Here is a 20,979-nt window from a genome sequence, read left to right on the forward strand (position 1 = left end):
GCCTAACAAAACACACCAGACGGCACCAAGTAAATACTTATTTCAAACTTTTGTGAACAAAAAATCAAACACAAGACCCCTGGAACTCGTTCACATTGACCGATCTATCATGACCAGAAAAAACTAAAAGTTTAAATTGCCCAGTTCCGACTTCAACTCAAACATAAACAAACATGTCTGACTGTGAGAAGCTGATTAATTTGTCTAGTGAGGAGACAATTCAACTGTAGCCAGTGCAGCCTCCGTTCATACAGAAACAAAGAGGAGGGCGACGACGCCATTACCTTTTTATAAGACTTTTATTCTTGGAAACACATTCAATACATAAAGGAGAACACTACTGTCATTGAATCTCACCAACCAAGAAACCATCGTTTTAAAACAAAGATATTTAATCATATGAACTAGTTAAGAACACACATACAAACTGTGCAAGGAACACACTTTAACCTTAAAATTACATGAAGGGAAATTATGTAGAAATCTGTAGAAATAAGATAAATAAACACAAATCTTTTGTGCTATTCAATGAGTTATATTTTCTAGGGACATAAAACCTGTTAGTAGTTTATTTAAAACAGTGAACTATGAATATGCTTACTATGAATATCTGCTGATAAATCATAATAAATCTTTTGTTGCAAAGGTTGCAACTAAATCACTTCTCTCCTTTATGAATCCTCAAATGTCTCGTACAATAGGACTGAATCTTAAATCTCATACCACACTCAGATCAACTAAACTGTTTCTCTCCTGTATGAATCCTCATATGTCTATTTAGATGGCTCCTATGGATAAATCTTTTACCACACACAGAGCAACTAAACTGTTTCTCACCTGTATGAATCCTCATATGTATATTTAGACTACCCCTTTGGTTAAATCTTTTACCACACTCAGAGCAACTAAACTGTTTCTCTCCTGTATGAATACTCATATGTCTATTTAGATGGCCCCTTTGGATAAATCTTTTACCACACTCAGAGCAACTAAACGATTTCTCTCCTGTATGAATCCTAATATGTTTATTTAGACTGCCCCTTTCGCTAAATCTTTTACCACACTCAGAGCAACTAAAAGGTTTCTCACCTGTATGAATCCTCATATGTTTATTTAGACTTTGCCTATGGCTTAATCTTTTACCACACTCAGAGCAACTAAACAGTTTTTTTTCTGTCTCACATCCCACATCACTTAGAGGCTCTTTGTTATTTCTTGTATTCAAACCAGTCTGAGTTTCCCTGGTCTCCAGCCAATCATCCTCACTCTCTTCAGTCTCAGAAGAGTCTTCAGTCTTGTCCTCAGGACCTTGTTGTAAACGTCCATCAGGACCTGAGTTCCTGGCTGGTTCTGGTCCTTTACAGTCCGCTCTGTTCTCCTTCGTCTCACTGGGATGAAGCTTTGACGATTTAAGTTTCTCTTCATCTTCTTCACTCTTCACAGCGACAGGAGTCAATGTGAACTTGATATCAGCCTCCTCCAGTCCTTGAAGCTGCTGACCATCCTGATTGGTCCACGGTTCCTCCTGTTCCTCTTTAATGTGGGGGGGCTCTGGATCCTCCTGGTCCACAAGGGGGCTCCACTGCTGCTCCTCAGGGGGAACCTCTTCTTTCTTCACCATCAGTTGCTGGACGTCTGCAGGAAACACTGAAACACAAAAACACACGTTTATAATTTCAGAGTTTCCTGAAGTGTTTTGAAAAACTTGTGTTGTGTAGTTTAATGTCGACTGTTGGGATTTTTGAACGATCACATTCAGGAAGTAGAGATGTTGAGGTTGTTTACAGTTGGTGTTACGACGCAGCTCGTAAAGGAAGCAGCATAAAACAAATGGGTTCTGATAAAAAAAATTGTTTTTCATTCACAGCAGCAGGTTTTCTGCACAGACTCGTTCACAACAGCATCAAATCCTTCTCATTATTCAGATGAGAGGTGGAGCAGCCGGGTGCAGCAGACAGAGACAGGAAGTGGAGTACTAACTCCGCTGCTCGAGCTGATGCTAGCTTAGGTGAGCAAATGAGAGGTCCCTGCTCGATTATGAAAAGAAATCTTAATCACGATTATTTTTGACAATATTGAAATCACGATTATTAAAAAGATTACTTTTGATTTTGAAAATATGATGCATTTATTCAGTATTTCGCTCCAAAAAAACACTTTGTAAATTAGAACTTTGAAATTTCCTATCATTATTAAATGTCCCCATCTGCCCCTCCCACTACAAGCACACAAGCAGACAGACAGAGAGAGAGAGAAAGAGAGGTGGGGAGTGGCTATGAGAACCATCATCATTTACCCCCAAACACATACATTGAACGTGTTACATACAACAACAAGCGGAGAATCGCGGACTGACCAGCGCAGAGAAATGCGGGTCCGGTGTGAACAGCCAGGCGGCTGCGTGCTTGAGAATGGCGCTGCAAGGCTGCTAAATAGTGTGGTGCTGCTCCTCTTTACTTTTTCTGTCCTTTCTGTCGATCAAACGGGTCTGCCCTCCCTCTGCCATTTTCCACTCGCGCTGTTTATTAAATACCACCGATCACCTCACACACAACTCTCCTCCTTCACTTTACAGCTGCTTGAGAGTGAGAGCCAGTCAGCAGGGCTGCGTTGAATGCTTTGGCGGAAGGACTGAATTGTGCATGTAATTTCAGGAAATCATTTCAATTTGATTATATTAGTTTGGAGATCATTTGACCCAAAAATCGAAATCATGATTAAAATTGGATTAATTGCACAGCCCTACACTAAGGCTATCTTTATTATGGTCAACATGAATATTAAAGTCACCAATAATAATAATTTTATCGGTCTTTAAGGACTAGGTTTGAAAAAAACTAAGGGAATTCCTTTAAATATTCAGTATAAGCCCCAGGAGCACGGTACTACAGCAAATATGACTGGCTGTTGGTGTTTCTTGGATTGGCGTGGAAGACTAAGAACAAGACATTCAAATTAGTCGTAGCTGAGTTTAGGTTTAGGATTAATTGAAAGACTGGAGTTAAAAATAGCAGCAACTCCACCTCCTCGTCCAAATTCTCTGGGAACGTGTGAATTTATATGACTGGGGGGAGTAGATTCATTTAGACTGACGTATTCCAAAACCTCCCGCCACAAGACCAGCTTCTTCCTGGCTGCAGTTGGCCTTATCAACAAGGCCCAGTGTAACAGGCCATAGTAAACCCCCCAGCCGAACTATACCCAAGGTTAAAGGGGCCTGGGTTAGATTATACCCCGGGTAAATTATGGCCTAGGCCAATTCATACCTCTCAGGCCAGATTATAACCCCATGATATCAGTCACGTTTAATGATTTACACAAGAATTACTTAATTTTTCAACATTTTATTGGGGGTTCAGCTTTGTCAGGTAAATTAAGGGAGAAAGCTAACCAGCTTAAATCTTAAAACTCTAAAACATAGACTTTTATTACTTCAACCAGAAAAACTGATAACTTCAAAACATCCAAAAAGATCAAAACACCTCTCAGTAGTGTTACACATTAAAATAAAAGCACATACCCAAAACATAATGCAATTGTAACATAATAAAAGTTAAATATTATATATATATTAAAAAAATGGTGTAAGAGGAATCAGCTATCCCATCTCGCCTCAGCAAACTCTACTCCTCTGCTTGCATTAAGCAGGGCTTATAAAGGCAATCTTCACCTCTGGAGCCTCCCCCAAAAAAGAAATTCAAAACTTCTTAACAGTTCTACAGTAAAGTATTGCACCTTTATTTATCACAAGAACGAGAGCTAAGAAGAAATGCAAAGTGCAAACTTAAGAATCCGAACAAATGACAACTTAGCTAGCAAACAATAATTTGCTTTCAATTTAAATGATATATTGTATAATATGTTACACGTATTAAATAATCAAAATAGATTATGCAAAACAAACAAACAAATAAATAAATAGTATAAATTAACTTTGTCTCAATAACTATTTACATTCCACTCCCTAGCATCACACTTCAAGGGTTACAGTGCAATCCTTCTGGCCTTCCTTGCTGCAAAGTCATCAATCAAAACACCGTTTTCAACACTTTTAATTTAGTAAAACTCCTCTCGGCTGAAGCTACTGTTACTGGTAGTGTTGCTCTGATCTGCAGAGCAATACACAAGTTGGGATATATTTCTGTGAGCTGCATTGCATGTATGAAAGAGTTGTCATGCTCTTTGATGGCCAGTAAGGTCTAACTCAGTGGTTCTTAAACTGGGTTCGATCGAACCCCAGGGGTTCGGTGAGTCACTCTCAGGGGTTCGGCAGGGCTCAAGACACACACAGTATAGCCCGGTTCACACTAGCAATGTCAGGCCGTTTTTTGTAGGCCTTCAAAAAATTGGCTGCCGAGAATTTCGCAACACACAATTTATCTTCGCCGTGTTAGATTACAAATATTTAGTTGCTCAGTAAAAATGTGTTACACAAAATAAATTCAGCCCACTTGCATTATTTGTGACGTCTGCTTGGCCATCATTGGCTGCAGCTGATCACGCAAACTGCTTAGCTTTGATATCTGTGCTGCAGGGAACTTGGTGCGCTCAGTGGTCGGCTTGTGGCTGTTGTGATTGTACGTCATTTGTGATCTTATTTTAATCTTTCAATCCCTTCATACTAACTATGTCGAGCAAAAAAGAAAGTGGTTGGACGAATACGTACAATATGGATTCACGTGTATTAAGGAACGTGATGGGTCCTCAATGCATGATTTGCAATGCCAAGTTGAGCAATTCTAGTCAGGCACCGGCAAATCTAAAGGAACACTTCCTAAAGCTGCATGGAGATTGGAAATACAAGAACACAACGCTCGCTGAATTCAACGTGAAGAGAGCCAGATTCGATGAAAAGGCTACTCTGCCTGTGCTCGGCATGTACCCATCAACAAACCGATCCTCACTAGGGATGGGTATCGTTTGGTTTTTATCCGATACCGGTTCCTAACCGATACTTTTAAAACGATACCGGTTCCTAAACGGTGCCGGAACCGATACTTTTTTCAAAAAAGTGCACAAAACGATGCTTGACTAAGAAAGGCTTTTTTTATTGCCAAATATATTAACTGTTTAAAGTAGATTATAAATATAAATAAATACAAAACCCTTTTTAACTTAAAACTATGAATAACATACGAACTGTTAACAAAAGTTTACCCCCCCCCCCGTGTCTCCGCGGCTGGGGCTGTCGCAGGGGGGCTTCGGCCCCCCTTCGTCCCCCTAAAATGCGGACGCTTTTATGAAACATGTCTCGCCGTGGTCTTCGTTCCTCCCGCCCCAAGCCTTTCCAAGCCGACCCGGAGCCCGCGGCGCACCGCCACGGAGGAAATGCGCCCGGCGGGGGGCAGCGCCGGGGAGAGGTCTCCCCCCCCCCCACCTGAACGTGAGCCCTGACGCACGCGGGGCGCGGACAGCGCAGGGACAAGAGTCTGTCCACCGGGAGCCGGGGGCCCGGCGGGAGGCGCCGCTTCCCGTGAAGGAAGAAGCGGAAGTGTGAGGAGGCGGGACGAGCGGAGACCTCAGTCTGCAATTGGCTCAGGCACCGAAATGAAGCACCGAAATCTCCGTTGCATTTCGGTCCGGGTAGGTACCGGTTGTAATGGAACCGGTTCCATAATGGAACCGGTTCCATATTGGAACCGGTTCTCGGTACCCAACCCTAATCCTCACAGCATCGTACGAAGTTGTGTACCTGATCGCAAAGCAGGACAAACCACACACCATTGGTGAAACACTCGTAAAACCAGCTGCTTTGAAGATGGTGAATATCATGATGATGAAGATAAGTTATCCCAAATTCCTCTTTCAAATGACACTATCAGCAGCAGAATAGACGACATGAGCGATGACATCTTGGCTCAAGAAGTTGCAGATCTGATTTCCAGCCATGCTGGGACAACACTCTGGTTTTGGAGCGCTGGTGAAATCCGATGCACCACACATAATTTTTACGCACTGTGTTCTGCACAGGCATGCGTTGGCAACAAAAACCTTTCCTCCAAACTGGCAGAAGTATTAAAAATTGTAGTTGAATCTGTGAACTACGTGCGAAATAGTGCTGTGAAGCACTGCATCTTCAAAGAGCTGTGTAAGGAAGTGGGCTCTGAGTTTAAGGTACTTCTGTACCATTCTAACGTTCGGAATCGTGTTTTTGCCATGCCTGTGGAATTAGCCCTGTTTTTGCGAGAGTACGAACATTGTCACGCAGATTAAGAAAAGGAACAGACTTTGTTGCGGAAATGATATGAGAGTGGCACTTGCAAAGGTGAAGCCGCGCATTTCTGAACTTGTATCTGGAAGGCAACAGCAAAAGTCACATTGATTTGCAGTAAATATTCATTGAGTTATGTTTTTGTGTGAAATTCAAGTTTTGTTCTTTGAACACAGTTCTTTTGTGTGCAACTGATGCATGGTTCATTTTGTGCACTAAAAAATATATACCTATATTTTGAAGAAATCCTATTTTATTTTTCCAATTACGAAGGGTTCGGTGAATGCACTGCTGAAGCTTGCAGGGTTCAGAACCTCCAATGAGGTTAAGAACCACTGGTCTAACTCCTTGGCCAGCTTATTTAGTTATTAAGCATTTTGGTGTATTTGGACATCCTGACATACTTTTTTCATTCCAAGATAGCTGTTGATTAGTTGAATCCGGTCTGATTAAACTCTCTAGCTCGCTACACCAATACTAACATTGTTATTATAACTCAAATTTCAACTTCATGACACCAGTGTTAATTTTGATATCTATTTTAGATTTAGTATAGTCTTTAGACGAAAATGCATATTAGTTTTAGTCACATTCAGTCATTTTTATCCTTCCGACGGAAGAATGCCGACTGCTACGCCGAGCTGGTAAGGCTAATAGATGATAAAGCCTATCGTTAATCAGACACGAGGCTGCTGAAGATGGCAGGAAAGCCCTGCGAATACTAAAAGAATGTTATTCTGGAAAGAGCAAGCCACGGATTATAAATATGTAAACGTCTCTAGCCAAGCTTCACATGGCAGACAGCGAGACTGTTACTGACTATTTAATAAGAGCTGAGAACATTATAACAGCATTAAGGGAAGCAGGAGAGACCATGAGTGATGGACTGATCGTGGCCATGACGCTAAGCGAGCTACCGGACTTGTTCAAGCCGCTAGCTGTCCATGTGACGCAGAATGAAGACAGCGTCACGTTTGCAGATTTCAAAAGAAGACTACGAGTCTATGAGGAATCAGGGAAAATGAAAATGGCTGAAGCAACTACAGATAATGTGATGAAAACGTATACAAGACATGGTGGAGGCCATAGCAAGCCACACAGTAGCAGAAAAGAAGAAGATGCTAACATTACCTGCTACAAGTGTGGAATAATGGGACACATGGCAAGAAGGTGTTACAGAAAAGTGTGGTGCAGTTACTGCAAGAACAATACGCATGCAAAAACACTTTGTAAGAAGAAGGGGGGACAAGATGGCGTCAGAAAAGTTGCAGAGGAGCAAGGTGACGACCAAGACCACCTCTTCATGGCCAGATATGTCAAGAGTGAAAGACCACCAGGTAACGTGAAGATGAAAGGCATCATGATGGATGCGGGAGCGACTTCCCACATCATGAATGACATCAACAAGTTCCACCCCACCAAAATGGCAGAGCAGATAGAGGGTGGAGAACACTCTATGATATGAGCAGATGCCTACTGATAGAAAGCGGGTTACCAGATAATTTATGGAACTACGCTGTACAGACCTCAGCTTATGTGAGAAACAGATGTTACAGTAGACGTACAAAGAAAACGCCGTACGAGCTATTCACAGTAAGGGTACCAAAATTCTGATCAATGTGTTTTGCCTACAAGCAAGAGAAAAGCAAATTGGATTCCAGATGTGAGCAAGGTGTTTTCATAGGCTATGATAAACAGCCCAGCCTGTCTAGTGTACTATCCAGACACAGAGAGGGTTAAAAAGCATAGGTTGGTGAAATTCACCACTAAAGCAAGCAAAGACAGGGAAACACAAACACCTGAATCACACATATAATACGGGGATATACACTCTACTGATGACAACAGTGATGAGTATGTTGTTGATAAGAATGTGAAAAATGTACCAGGTCAAGGTGTTCAAAGTGATGATAGAGAGACTTCATCTGAAAAGACTGAGTACACACAGCCAGATGTGTCCACAGAGACTGTGATCAAGAGGAACCCACGAGAATTAGAAAGAGACCAGCTTATCTACAGGATTATGTGACAGATGACAAACTGCACACATGCATGGACTCTTGTTACAGAGCAGTGTGTGACATACCTCAAAATTACCAGGACCCCATTGCATCAAGCAAAGCAAGGCAGTGGACTGATGCCATGAGAGAGGAGATGCAATCCCTGGAGGAGAATGAGACTTTCAAGCTTACTCAGTTGCCACCAGGCAACCAGACAGTGGGGGGCAGATGGGTTTATGCACTTGAGACCAAAATTGATGGATCTGATAAATATAAAGCAAGATTCATAGCAAAAGGCTACAGTCAGAAACCAGGCACTGACTACGAGGAGACTCTCACCCACAGCTGATATGTCAAGTGTGAGAGTGGTCATGCAAAAGGCTGTACAAGATAACCTAGTCCTACACCAGATGGATGTGAAGACAGCTTACTTGCATGCCCCAATTGACCGTGAAATTTATATGGAGCAACCTGAGGGTTATGAGAAAAAGTCCAATACAGGTGAAAAACTTGTGTGTGAATTACAAAAATCTATTTATGGTCTGAAACAATCAGGGAGAAATTGGAATACTATAATGCATGAATGTTTAAGTGAGAATGATTTTGTACAGAACCCAGCTGAGAACTGTGTGTATACAAAAGAAAAGCACAACGAGAAAGTAATCCTAATCATATGGGTTGACGATCTGGTGATAGCAGCTAGTAATGAAAATGTTCTGAAAAATGTAAAGAGAATACTCACTGAAAGGTTCAAAATGAAAGACTTGGGAAAGCTGAGACATTTCTTGGGCATAGATTTCGAACAAGCAGATGGTGTAGTCAAAATGTCACAGGGGAGATATGTGAGAAATTCTAGATCGATTTGGGATGCAGGATTGCAAACCTAGAGAAACTCCATGTGAACCAAAACTTGAATACACAGAACATGCAGAAAAACTGAAAGACCCAAGAAAGTACAGGGAGGCAGCAGGAAGTTTAATTTACTTGTCTACATGTACCCGACCAGACATAACTTTTGTGGTCAGTAAACTCTCCCAGCACTTTGCTGAACCAACAGTAGAACACTGGAACACATTAAAACATGTGTTCAGGTACCTTAAAGGTACAACAGAACAGGGATTATGTTTTAGGAGAAATGACGGAGAAAAATTAGGCCTCAGAGTCTACAGTGATGCTGACTGGGCATCAGACCCAGCAGATAGGCGAAGTACATCAGGTTATTGTGTCAGTCTAAATGAGGGAAGCTCTTTGATATCCTGGAAAACAAGACAACAACCGACAGTAGCTTTATCCTCTTGTGAGGCTGAATACATGTCCTTAGCATCAGCCGTACAGGAATGCATTTACTTAGAGCAGTTACTCAGGGGTATAGACACATATCAATATGCAAAAACAAAAGTGTATGAAGACAACCAAGGTGCCATAGCACTAGCCAAAAATCCAGTCAACAGACAACGGAGCAAGCACATTGACATTAAGTATCATTTTATCAGGGAAAATGTGAACAATGAAAAGTTTATTTTGGAATATTGTCCTACTGAGCAAATGATTGCTGATGTCATGACAAAGCCAGCTACTAAGCTGAAGTTAAAAAGATTTGCACAAAACATGTTTGGTACTTAAGAGTGCAAAGAGTATTTTGTTTCTTTGAGTATCAAGGATACCACATTCTGTTATTTTTGTTTTGATGCAACCTAATGAGATAAGAGCGAGTGGGGGTGTTAAACTATCCTTATTATAGAGAACGCTCTTATTGTTTTACGGTAATAGTTTTGCCTGTTATTAGAGGTTTTACGCTTCTCTCGTACCTGTGTATATATGACGTGTATGTCGTCACATCCTGTGTTATTGTTGTTGTGAACCTGTGCATGACACGGATGCACAGAGCCGGTGCACGAGGAAGAATAAATTATACTGAATGAAACAGACGCTCCGCTTGAACCTTTCACGCTGAAGTTACACTGCGCAAGTGAGTTAACTTAACAACCCCCACCTGGCTTGGACTCTTATCCCGCACCCACGCCTCAATTCTGTGTTACATTAACACACATAACAGTATATTGTATATTGCACATCCACATTTCTCTCCTGTTTTGCATTTTACTTTTTATTTCACTTTTTATATCTCGTATAAACTGTTTTGCATTTTACTCTTTATTTCACTTTTTATATCTTGGACATTATTTTTTTATAAACAGTTATTTCTTTCTTATGTGAAGTACTTATTGTGTTTTTATGCTTTATGTTAAATGTATGCACCTATTTACCAAAAAAAATTCCAGGTAGGTGTAAAGCTACTTGGCAATAAATCTGATTCTGATTCATCAGGATGCAGCCACGTCTCAGTGAGGGACAATAAATCTATGTTGTAATCTGAGACTAGTTAATTTACTAAAATAGCTTTTGATGACAGTGATCTCATGTTTAAAACACCACATTTAAAAGTCTTAGTTTCCTGAGTTGTTGCAGAGGTTGTGTAAATTTCTATTAGATTATTATTGTGTGGAATTCTCGCTCTGTTAATGTTTGATTTAAATCATGTAATCGGACGGTGGACAGACACAGTCTCTATGGGGTTGTGTGACTGATCCAGAGGGAGCAGAGAAGTGTGTAGCAGCCGAACAACTAATAACTTCTGGTTAGATGACGATATCACTACGCCACCAAGCCGCTGAAATCTTCGTCTCACAATAGATAAATGTCTCGTTGTTTGCTTTGTCAGCTGTATAACACCAGATGTGCTTTTAGGTAACGCCCAGATCATCTGGTGATAGTCCCAACACAGACAAAACGCATACTTAATACCAGGCTTTTCAATCTGAGGCTCCTCTTCATAGGAGACACAGGGAGTTCTGAAGAACACACGCGTGACCAGCTCCACGCCAAGTGCTTGTGTTTGACGCTGGTGATCATTACAACGCGCACACACCAAAGCAGTGTCAGATGTAAACATCGCCTCACAACAACAAGGCGGAAGCTCCAGCGGTGTTTTTATGAGTAAAGTTGGTGAACGTGTCCAAATGTGTCAAGTATGAATGATAACTCCGAGTTTTTGGGGAAATTGTGACTGTCAAAAGTTAACCTGGGCGTGTTCCTTGAAACAATAACTCAGGGTAAGATGTGCACAGGCTTCACAGTCAGCGGAACATAAACGTGACTCAGCAAATCTCCCGATCAGTGGCGCAGTGCCATTGTCATCACGTTAATTTTTATGTGGACCACACCGCATCGATTCCCGTGGTGGGATTTCTTTCACATTTATATTTAGTCAGAAGATGATACTGATACAAAATGCACTTTATTTTTAATGATGATGTTTCATGAAGCGTCCACAATTGCTTGTATCACCACAACACATTGTTTGTGAAAATACAACAAATATAAATAGTTTTATTATTTATCACTATTATTATTTATCACTATTATAATTCACCAACTTTACTCATAAAAACACCGCTGGAGCTTCCTTCTTGTTGCTGTGAGCGATGTTTACATCTGACACTGCTTTGGTGTGTGCGCGTTGTAATGATCACCAGCGTCAAACACAAGCACTTGGCGTGGAGCTGGTCACGCGTGTGTGTTCTTCAGAGCTCCTTGTGTCTCCTATGAAGAGGAGCATCAGATTGTAAAGCCTGGTATTAAGTAAACATGCGTTTTGTCTGTGTTGGGACTATCACCAGATGATCTGGGCGTTACCTTAAAGCACATCTGGTGTTATACAGCTGACAAAGCAAAGAACGAGACATTTATCTATTGCGCGATGGAAACTTCAGCGGCTCAACGAGATCGTCATCAGGCCAGAAGTTATTGGTGCTTTGACTCGCTGTTTCGAGTCCCGGTCAAGATTTTTGTACTATTTTCTTTTTTTTTAACCATTTAATTTATATTGAAGGCTCCACGTGATTCTGGCACGGACACAGGAACTCGTGAAGGGTTTTTGTATGATTTTTATTTCAGCGAGACCTTCAGTAGATCACCGAACTTCACACACATGCGCTTTGTGAAAATGACGAATCTGCGACCAGCTCTGCAGCCGACCATCAACATCTGGAAAAAGGTAAACAAATCGTTGAGGCTAAGCTACGTGCTAAGCTAGGTAGCTCCGCGGCGGCTAGCGGGGGCTAAGCTAACTACAACTAACGTAGGTTCTAGGCTGCGGAGCCGAGCTTCTAGGTCTCTGAGCCTCTCGCCTCCATCGCTACCAACACACTGCATTTATTACATGTAGCACTACTGTTAATGGAGGCGGAGGAGTCAGTGAACATGAGCCACTCGGAGCAAGAGGGAGAGAGAGAAGCCATCGCTGCTGTATCAGCCTGTTAGACTACGAGGCTGAGCTCACACAGAACACAGAGTCACGAAGCACCAGAGAGGAGGGGCTGGGATGTGTGGCTGTTTAACTACAGACCGGTGATTGTAGCCGGAGTGATGCAAAGAAACAGCTGTTAGCAGAGGAGCTAGTTCAGAGAGCGTCACCAGCATAGATAGATATAGATATATATGATGCTAGCTAACGTTAGCCTGTTAGCGGTTCCTCCAGGGACTGACCTGCTCTGTGCAGCCGGACTTCGGGCTGCATCACGGCATCGAGCAGCCTCCTCTGGCGGCAGATCTCCAGCTCTGTCCGCTCCACTCGCTCCTCGTACCCAGCCACGGTTTCCTCAAGTCCCGCAAGGATCTGCTCCACCGCCGCCGCGAGCCGCTCGGTGAGCATCGCTCTCAGCTCCGGGACTCGAGCCTTTCCTCCTCCTTCCTCCACCTGCAGCAGGAAGTCTTCAGCGGCAGCGAGGATCCGCTCATGTACCGACACCCGCAGCAGCTGCATGGCGGACATGTTGCTCCTTCCTCCTCACTCTGAGTCTCTGAGGGGACAAAGAGACAGAGACTCCGATAGTTGTGAAACAAAGCTTATTTCCTGTTGCCAGTAGGTGGCGCCATTAGTATTATTACAAACAGACGAATAGATCTGTTCAAGTAGGGAGTGTTCATGTTATTAGACTTCATGCCGATACATAATAAAATCACTGCTGATTTCCACAGAGCACAGCTGCCTCTCTCCCCTCACGGTCGTATCTGGTGGAAATGGGGTTTGTCTCGTGAAAACGTGACGGGCTCCTGACAGCATCTCACTGCTGAATTGTGACCTAGATATCAAACAGGCTGCTGCTGTCACTCTGAAGCTGACACTGTCCACGTTATACACATTGACTTGTTTTCTCAGGTTTTTGATGCAACAAACACAACAAGAGAACGTAGAGACCTCATTCAAGGCTTTGTGAAGGAGAATGCATTCAAGGTAACATTGGAAGTGCTTTTATTTTATCCTGCTGTTATCTTGTCTTTGGAAATTGGACTTAATTGAAATTAACATTCAAACATTCACAGCTTATGTAGCGTTGAACGTGAAATGATGAATGTGAGACTTTTAAATGTTAACAAGAACCCTCTTCATGGCCCCTTCGATGACTAATCTTTTTTTTTTTCCGAACTTTTATTAGAACAAGTACCTTGACAGTGAGCATGTCATACAATATTACAAGTGAAGATAAAATAAAAATAAAACACAAATGGCAGAAGAGTTATCCCAATGGGTTCACATAGTTTCACATTCAGTTCAGCTTGTCCAGTCAAATGTCAACAGAATGTTCATTTTAACAGATACATTATCACAGGTGTCCACTTTGCAAAGTAAATGTCCATCCGGAGTCGTAGGATTGCAGTTAAACTTTCCATGCAATTCACAGCCTGGAGCCTCTGGGCCCACTGGTCCACGGTAGGTGGGTGGGGCTTGAGCCAGTTTACTGTCATCATTTTGTGGGCAATTAGCTTCATAACTCTGATCATATATAATTCGTTTTTCCTTAGTCCCCTTGAAGCTGTAGTTCCCAAAATCAGCTGTTGTGGGTCAATCGAGCTGTCTAAGTTCAAGATCTCACGTATCTCCCTCATCACCTCCTCCCAGAACTTCTGCAATTTAGGGCAATCCCAGAAAATCTGAGAAAAGTCGCCTTTTAGACCACAACCTCTCCAGCAGAGAGGGGAATTCAATGACTAATTTAAAAACGATATTGTGCATACGTCTTGTCATACTTTGCTATTACTATGGGTGTTTTAAAATATCTCATTCTTAGCTTCCAACTAAATTCTCTCCAGGTTGGACTACTTAAACATTTGTGCCAGGTCACCCAAGAGGTTTCCCATTCATCATCTGTAATAATGGTGTTAGCCTCCAATTACCAATTACCTTTTATATACAATGTGTCAATAGCTGTATCCATATGAATTCTTGTGTATAAACAGGATATTATATGTTTTGTTTGAATTCGATACTCAGCTATCTCCACCCAGTACTGTTCAAAATTGCCTGGTGTTTCCCTAATTTTGTCCCACTCCTTGTGTGTGGTCAAATAGTGCCGAAGTTGGAAATATCGGAATAGATCCTTAGCTTCAATACCATACTTTGCTTAAGGTTGTGAGAAAGCCCTGAGAGTCGTTCCTTCAAATAATTGATTTATTGTTGTCAAACCCTTCTCCGCCCATTTACTAAAACCACTGTCTAATTTCACAGGGCCCCTTCTAATGTCTAATTTAAAAACTTGATGATCTTGTTATGTTTGCGTGTTAGTCATACGTTGACCTCTGACCTCTCTCCAACAGGTGTTCTTGGTGGAGTCGGTGTGTGACGACCCTGAGGTGATAGCTGCTAATATTCTGGTACGTCACTCAAACCATTAATCTATAAATATTCCCGGTGTCTGCTTAGTTATGTCAGAACCATGCTGCTTGCTCACATGGTCTGACTGTGCTGCATACCTGCCACAGGAAGTGAAGGTGTCCAGTCCCGACGACCCTGAGAGACACAGAGAGATAGTAATGGACGACTTCCTCAAACGCATCGAGTCCTACAAGGTCACTTATCAACCGTTAGATCCTGACAACTACGACAAGTAAGAGCTGATCACATCTGCTTCTCTCTATCTCAATAGGTAATTACATTTAATATCTGGATTATGCTCCTGTGAACCTAAAAGGTTTTATAGCAGTTTGCAACAAATGAACACTAGATGGCATCAGTAAGCAGATTTTAAGTTCAGCCCCCCCATGATCCTTCACCACCTGCAGGGACCTGTCGTTTATCAAGGTGATAAACGTGGGCCGGCGTTTCCTAGTGAACCGGGTGCAGGACTACATCCAGAGCAAGATCGTGTATTACCTCATGAACATCCACGTGCACTCTCACTCCATCTACCTGTGCCGCCACGGAGAGAGCAACCACAACGTGGAGGGCCGCATCGGGGGGGGACTCCGAGCTTTCTCCTCGAGGGAAACAGGTACGATGACACAGAAAGAACCAATCACAAGACTCATTAGTTCACTGGGATAAGATTTACTTTAATTCTCTCCATTGCTACTGAGCATCAATCTAATGAACCAGACAGGAACCCTTAGAAAAGAATTGATGATATCCAGGCGATGATTGTCGATTTGTGTTTCTCTCGTGTCCCAGTTCGCCCTGAGAGACTTCATCGAGGAGCACCAACTGTGGGATTTGAAGGTTTGGACGAGTCAACTGAGAAGAACCATCCAGACGGCGGAGGAGCTCGGGGTTCCTTATGAACAGTGGAAGATTCTCAACGAGATCGACGCTGTTAGTACCGATCTATGAGAGGAATCTCTCTCATAAAGCATCTTTATGTATTAAAATATTCTGCTACTGTCTTTAAACAATCCCTATGTATAATATGTGGAATTAAAACACTTCTTTCTTTGTATTATGTGCAGTGAAAGTGCTTCTGCTTACTTTACTTTGGTGTGTGATATTAGAATGAATATTCTTTTCTTTTTTTGAATATCCCTCCTCAGGGTGTGTGTGAGGAGATGAGCTATGAGATGATCGAGAACACTTTCCCAGAGGAGTTTGCTTTGAGAAACCAGGACAAGTATCACTATGGCTACCAAGGAGGAGAGGTAACCTGGCCCACTCCTTCCATCCCCTCGTGTTTCACAGATGTTAATCAGGTTGATGTTTTGATAAAATCGTCTTCTCTGGATCTGTAGTCCTACCAGGATCTGGTTCAGCGACTGGAGCCGGTCATCATGGAGCTGGAGAGACAGGGCAACGTGCTGGTCGTCTGCCACCAGGCCGTGATGCGATGTTTGTTGGCGTACTTCCTGGATAAAAGTGCAGGTAGAAGAATGATCACAAAACACACACAGGACACACGGACACACAGATACTGACTTTGTGCTTTTTTTAATCATCCTACAGAAGATCTGCCGTACATGAAGTGTCCGCTCCACACTGTGCTCAAACTCACATCTGTGGCGTATGGTAGGTCCTTCCCCCCCAAGGACACACAACTTCACCCTATGACCCTTTCTTCTATTGAAATATTCCGTTTCCTCTCTTGCAGGTTTGCAAAGTGGAACTGTTTTATCTGAACGTGGAGGCAGTGAACACACATCGAGACCGGCCCCTTGTAAGTTCCTCTCATTCAAGCTGAATAATCACATTTTTTACATGAATGTGATTTCACCATTGAATTAAAGCCACAGAGTCTAACAGGCTCCTGTTTGTTGTATCCACTAGTTTAATGCTGGTTTGTGATGCCTTGCTTCTTTAACTCCCTCTTTTTAATCCCTGTCCCTTGAATCTTGAACCTGCCTGCAGCTCAGCTAATGAAACTAAATGTTTTATATGTTATGGACTGAAGCCCTGGCTGATCGTGCTGCCCTGCTTGGCTGAAATAATCATTATTACCATCGCTCTGGTTATGGATGAAAGAAAAGCTGTATTTGAGCTTCTTTGAATTATTTTAAAGGTTTTCAAACCTTTAAATGAAGAGAAGGTGTGTGCTATACTTATTCTATCCTTAAAAGGAGACATATTCAGGGTCATAATTTGAATTTGTGTTTTAATTTGAAAAGGTTTACTTGCTCTAATCTTCAAAAAACACATCACTTTCTTCAGACTGTCCTTTGCTGCAGCTCCTCTGCGGCTTCATGTGCTTCAGGTGCTTGAGGAGCTACAGGAGCTGTGTTGTCTCAGGAGGAGAGGAGCTGCCTTCACTGAGGACTTTGGGCTTTTTAACTGCAGGTTTTTTACATGCACAAACTAGAATGGCACTCATTAACTGGAGAGGTGGTGGACTAGTGGCAGAAACTTGGACTATGGGCAGAAAAGGTCTCTGGTTCGTCTCTGGTTCGACTCCACGGAGAAACAAAAATCCAAGTGGATTCTCCCTGTCTAGTGCCCCTGAGCAAGGCACCTTACTTCCCCAACATCTGCTCCCTGGGCGCCATACACGGCTGCCCACTGCTCTGTGTGTCCTGCACCAGATGGGTTAAAAGCAGAGGTTAAATTTCCCTCCTTGCATGTCTGTGCATGTGTGTGGGATAATAAAATGTATCTTAATCTTAACAATCCCCTTAAATTCTCCAATTCAATTCAAAGTCTCCTTTGAATTGGCTTCTGTTGTTGAGCCTGTTAACACGAGTCAATGTGGAGAGGATGGTTACTCTGCTCGGCTGTGATCAGGAGTCCCCAGATCTTTTGTTTTGTCCTTTAACACCTTGCAGCATCTCATCTCCTACCAGGATGAAACCCTGAGGGACTCTGCTCTCGTACCTCAGCGGAATAGTTACACTCCCTTGTCCAGTCACGACCAGGTCAAGCGTCCCAGGCTCTACAGTGCAGGCAACCCGCCCTGGCTACCGCTTGCCCCCACGCCATCAGCTCTGATGCCAGAGGGACTGCAAAGCCAAGTTAGTGAAAGAGTTACAGCCCCCCCCCTTCCAATATGTCTCCATCTCCGTGTTGACATGGGACTCGTCTCTGTGTGTCTGTCACGTGTCGGGTCTCGAAGGAAAGTTCTCTTTCTTGAATGTTTCTTGGCCGTCTGATGTTTGTCTTGCATGACCTTTGCTTCACCACTGGTCTGTTTCCAGCGTGAATATGCAGAACAGCATGTCTCTTGGTGAGAAACACTACCGATGAGTTGAGCCTCTGCTGAAATAAAATTGAATTTAAACTTTATGTGGAGATGAGGTGGTTTAAGAGTAGTAATCACTTCACGAGCCTCTTCTATAAGACAATCATTTATATCAGCATCAATTTTTTTTTATCTTAAATTTTAGATTTATGCTCTTTTCTAGAGGGACAATTATTTTTAACTGAAATCCATTTGAAATTTAACTGCAATTGGAAATTAATATAAAATGTAAATTATTGATTTTTAACCAGTAAAATTTGGGTATATTTGTTGTGTATTTGATGTGTATGTGTTGGCCTTGCCTTGTGGGTACAGTGCTTCAGCCCATCTCCACATCTCTCTCTCTCTCTCCTTCTGAACCCGTCTTTCAGCCCCGAATAGGAAGAAGATGTCTGTGAGTATTTTTTGTGAAGACTTGGTAAAAAAAAACTTTAGCCAACGTTTCTATTTCTTTCCCATAATTCAGCCGTTGTTCAAGTCATGTTATCTGAATATACGTTATCACAGTGTTTCATGTTTTTTATGGTTTTCCAGCACTTTGGTTTCTTCAACCTTCCATCACCTTTGCATTCAGAAAGCTGCTGTCGATATGTTTCATCTCAGCGACGTTATCAAGAACGACTATCGCACTCTGATTCTGATGAATAATTAATAACTTCTTCTTAGACAATGTTCTAATGAACAGTCTCCAGTGCTGCAGCCGTTTAACAGCACTCTCCATAAAATACCCAATTTTCCAAATAGGAACTTAAGACTCCTGAGACACTATTAGTTTCCTCTAATAGTATTTTCAGCTGTGAGGCATTAATCTGTGAGTGTCAGTGACGTTTCCTCTCTCTTCAAGGAGTCCCTGTGCGAAGGAATCGACTTTGACAACTCCGAGGAAACTAGTGGCTGTGTCCGCTTCTGAGTGAAGATGAAAAGTCTTGTTCTTCACGGCACAAATTAAAGTGTGGATTCGATCATGACTGAAGATGGATAGAGGTATTTTTGAACTACAGTTTTTGGAAATCGTGGTCAGAGGAGGAGGAAGTCAAAGAAGAGTTTGTGTTTTAAAACCAGGCAACTTGGACACAGGGTCATTTTTTGTTTCTGTATATCTTCAGTTTCTGTCTTTGTCTTTATTCTGCATGCTGAAGCTTTGACCTGGAGGCATCATCATTAGTATCATAAACTCTTCTGCATGTGCACTACAAGAAATCTATCAACAAAACAACAAAACACAGTGTTGTACACAACTGCCAACTAATCCTTATTGTACTGTAAATAATACAAAGCCTTAGTGACCATTACATACACTGAGTATCAGCTCCTCTATTCTTCTCAATACAAGAACATTAGTAGATGGTGTAAAAACTTTTTTGAATATAAATCTGCTCATCTCATAGACAGAGATTGTACTGAACGGGGTTCTGAAGGAAGATTCAAATGCTGTATAAAGATTTATCCCTCTTGTTATAGAAGCATTGTTAGAAAATACTTCACATTACTTGACATATTGTCCCGGCAGTAGGTAACAGATTGAACTTTCTGTCTCGAGCTGCTGTTCACAATGTTTTTAATGTGTCTCAATCAGCTCTTAATGATACATATTCATTATGTGTTCTTTGAAGGGATTTGTAGGTATTGCTATTTTGTTGAGATACTTTTCTTCATGTTATCAAACAAAGAATTTGCTTTATTTCTTGCAAACGTTTATTTTCTTAACTTGTCCTCAACATCAGTCTGTTTATTTACTAATGCAGAGTTTCATTGGATGACTGTGTAATGTTTGATCATTGATAAGTTATTGCCGTGCTCCAATCAGCCTCCTTGTGCCTTTTTAGCAGACGATAAAAGTGAGTTTCAATGAGTCTTGTTTTTTCTCAAAGAAATATCAGAGACAAATGAATCTGTGCATTCAACTCTGTTATTGATAATTTTTGACTTTCATTGTATTGTCCCTTGTTATATGAAAAACGTTGTCAATATTATTAAAGAACTAAATGAAATTAGATTACGTGGCTAGTTTGCTTTGTTTTACCTTGTTTTATCAGCACAAGGCCCACAGTGTCACGGAATGGAGAGGTTGAATGGAGAAGCTAAATGACTCAGCAGGTTGAATAGCAAATAGGAAAAAGGGAAAGTAATTAATTAATTAATTCAGTTGCTTATTTCTCCTATTAAGATTCATTATCAAATGGATTTTTAGATCAGCCCCCTCCCCCCAATTAATAAAGAAGATAAGGGAGAAGGGCAATTAGCACTATGGGGCTGTGGAGTTAGACAGCTCATTGGCTTTCCGTTGAATAGGAGAACATATTAAAAGAAGAATTTATGTTTTTTTTAATAATCCGAGAAATAGAAAAATATTAAAATAAACAAGTACATTAAAGTAAAAATCGCCAAAATGGCCAAAATGGCCACTAAATCCAAAATCGCGGGCTTCCTGTTGCGTTTTTCATAATTCCCTTTGTGACTTTTTTTCATGATTAGTCACGATACACCTCTTGCCCGATTTTGGTGAAAATCGGTTATGTGGAAATCTAGGGGCTGGGTTCCAGGGGGCGCTGTTGAGCCATTTTGCCACGCCCATTTCCAAATACTCCAGAATACGTAAATTTTCACCACTTACTAATTTACTGCAAAGTTTGGTAAGAAGTTCAGCATGTTAAAGCTCTCAAAAAGCCAATTCACTTTAGTCACAATAATAATAATAATAATAATAAGATTTGCCTGAATAATAATAATAATAATAATAATAATAATAATAATAATAATAATAATAATAATAATA

The 20,979-nt window shown here is 41.6% G+C and overlaps 1 protein-coding gene and 1 pseudogene across 1 annotated transcript in view; one reads left to right on the plus strand and one right to left on the minus strand.

The window, feature by feature from the left end:
• Positions 1-492: 492 nt before the first annotated feature.
• The window catches only part of LOC133000064 (gastrula zinc finger protein XlCGF57.1-like), a gene marked incomplete at its 5' end in the record, with an annotated part of 29,911 nt that continues 9,424 nt past the window's right edge, over positions 493-20,979 (minus strand). The window contains one exon of the mRNA XM_061069930.1: positions 493-1,124. Coding sequence (XP_060925913.1) covers positions 734-1,124 — 391 coding nt within the window. The remainder of the gene's footprint in view (positions 1,125-20,979) is intronic.
• Positions 15,070-19,113, plus strand: LOC133000059 (6-phosphofructo-2-kinase/fructose-2,6-bisphosphatase 2-like; annotated as a pseudogene).

This window comes from Limanda limanda, chromosome 4, assembly GCF_963576545.1.
Source record: "Limanda limanda chromosome 4, fLimLim1.1, whole genome shotgun sequence".
Lineage (NCBI taxonomy): Eukaryota > Metazoa > Chordata > Actinopteri > Pleuronectiformes > Pleuronectidae > Limanda > Limanda limanda.